Source organism: Gracilinanus agilis, unplaced genomic scaffold (genome assembly GCF_016433145.1).
Source record: "Gracilinanus agilis isolate LMUSP501 unplaced genomic scaffold, AgileGrace unplaced_scaffold54154, whole genome shotgun sequence".
NCBI lineage: Eukaryota > Metazoa > Chordata > Mammalia > Didelphimorphia > Didelphidae > Gracilinanus > Gracilinanus agilis.
The window spans coordinates 1-2191 of NW_025389304.1; the positions used below are offsets into that span (position 1 = coordinate 1).

The following is a 2191-nucleotide window of genomic DNA, read 5'->3' on the forward strand; positions in this document are numbered from 1 at the left end:
GAGCTGGCCAGGGTCGGGCGCAGCGCGAGGGCGCGGGGCGCAGGCGGGCAGCTCCTCCTTCCGCCCGGGGTCCCAGGCTAGGGCTCGCCAAGCCCTGCCCGGCCTCAGTTTCCCCTCGGGGAATGCCGGGGAGGCGATCCGGGCCTTCCGCTTTTCTCCCTCCCACACGCCGCGGCAGGTGCACTCCGAGGGTGCGGCAGAGACAGCACCTGAGGCGCCCGCCCGCGGCCAGCGCGGACCCCCCAGCCAGCGGCCCGAGCTGTGATTGGAGCTGGGCTGGGGGGGGCCGCAGGGGAGGCGGCTTTGCCTTGCAAATGGCCCGGGAGCGGGGTGCGGGGCAGGCCGGGTTCCTCGGGAAGGTCCGGCTGAAGAGATTAGATCTCCGCGGGAACAGCCCCTCCCTGCCGCCAGCCCGGATCCTTAACCCCTTCGTGTCTGGGGAGGGACAGCTGGGCTCCAGGCAGGCCTGTGGGGAGGCGGGGCGTGGCGGCCCCCCCAGAGGGCCCTCCTCTGACTCCTCCAGGCGTCCCACCCTGACCCGGAACCTTCTAAGGCTCCCTATTGCTAGCCGATCAGTGAAGTGCCCCCAGCCAAGGCCTTTGGGCGCTTCTCCCCTGGAGGGGGATCCTCCTGGCCTCTGGGCTCTGGCCGGGCAGAACTCAGAGGGGGAACCTGGGACGGCCTGTGGGCTGGGGGGGGCACGACCACGAGCCCCCCCCCCCAGGGCCGTGGAAGGCAGCTCTGACCCGTGTCTGATGGCAGCAGGAGCCAGCAGCCCAGTCCCAGCATGGCCAGCCCTGGCAGGGAGGATGAGGAGGGGGGGGGCGGCCTGCCCGGAGATGCCCGCGCCCCCCCGGGCACCACCAGTGGCCCTGGGGAGAGGCTGGCGAAGGCGCGCGAGCTCTTCCTCCTCTGCGACAAGGAGGCCAAGGGCTTCATCACCAGAGCGGACCTGCAGGTGAGGGGGGCCCCCACTGGCCAGCCCAGCCCCCGCCGGGCCTCACCTGCCACTCACGCCTTCCCTCCCCTGCAGAGGCTGCAGCATGAGCTCCCCCTGAGCCCGGAGCAGCTCGACTGGGTGTTCGAGAGCCTGGACCGCGGGCGCACGGGCTTCCTGACCCCCCGAGAGTTCAGCCTGGGCCTGGGTGAGCGCGGGCCCCCCTGCCCTCTGCGGAGCCCCCACAGCCAGCCCAGGGCCGCGGCCTGCGGCCTGGAGGCCCGGCTTCCTCCGTTCCCAGCAGGCCGCCTGGAGCCGAGGGCAGGAAGCAGGAAGCCTGGCGGGGGGGCAGGATGGGCGGCAGCTGGGGGGGCCCGAGGGGGGGCTGATGCCCGGAGCCTCTCCTTGCAGGCGCCTTTCTGGGAGCCGGGGATGTGCCCGNGAGTCAGGCTGGGCTGCGGGCTCAGGACCCAGCGGTGCAGACGGAGAGGAGGAGGAGGAGGAGGAGGAGGAGGGCCCTTTCTGGGCCTCCATGGAGCAGCTGGGGGCCGCCCGCGGCCTGGGGGAGTGAGTCGGTGCCTGGGCAGAGCCCCCTGTGGGCTGGGGGTCGGGGGGAGCCGGGGGGGCCCTGCCTCCAGCCACGTTTGCCTGGGAGCAGCCAGCCAGGCCCAGGCAGCTGTGCTGGGCACTCGTCCGGAGGCAGCGGGGCCTCAGTTTCCCCTCCAAGAGCCCCGGGGCAGTGGGGCCGGGCTGGGCCAAAGGCCAGGCTGGGGGTCTTCCGTGGAGGCCGAGGCTAAGAGGTGGCGCTTACCCGGCTGGCACAGCGGGTCCGGGGTCCGGCTCTCTGACGACTGGGCAGGCGAAAGGAAAGCCAGCAGGGGAGGTGTGGCCAGAGAGCAGGGCTCGGTGATCCTCTTGCCGTGATCTGGGGGTCTGAGTGGCCCCCACGCACAGCGGGCAGCTAGTTAGCGCAGCGAGAGAGAGCCGGCCGGCCAGAGCTGTGTGACCTTGGGCAAGTCACTTTCTGCACCCCAAGGTCCGGCCCGGCCCCTGCAGAGGACGCCCAGCCTCAGCTCTAGGGGCGCTGTGGGGGCCCGGCGGCTTGACGCGCACCCCCCCTCCAGGCAGCGGGAGGTGCGGGCCCTCTGGGTGCGGCTGCGCCGGGAGCACCCCGAACTGCTGAGCACCTTCGAGGAGGTCCTGGCGCACGTGGCCTCCTGCCTGGGGGCGGCCACGCGGGAGAGGGAGGCGGCG

General features: G+C 73.0%; 1 protein-coding gene across 1 annotated transcript; it reads left to right on the forward strand.

The window, feature by feature from the left end:
- Nucleotides 1–730: 730 nt before the first annotated feature.
- Nucleotides 731–2185, forward strand: LOC123255928 (EF-hand calcium-binding domain-containing protein 4A-like; the record flags this gene model as incomplete). Its single annotated transcript, XM_044684641.1, is given in 5 exon segments — nt 731–958; nt 1034–1145; nt 1349–1385; nt 1388–1504; nt 2062–2185. Coding segments are annotated over 5 exon segments (561 nt in total), but the record flags the coding sequence as incomplete, so codon positions are not given.
- Nucleotides 2186–2191: the final 6 nt, after the last annotated feature.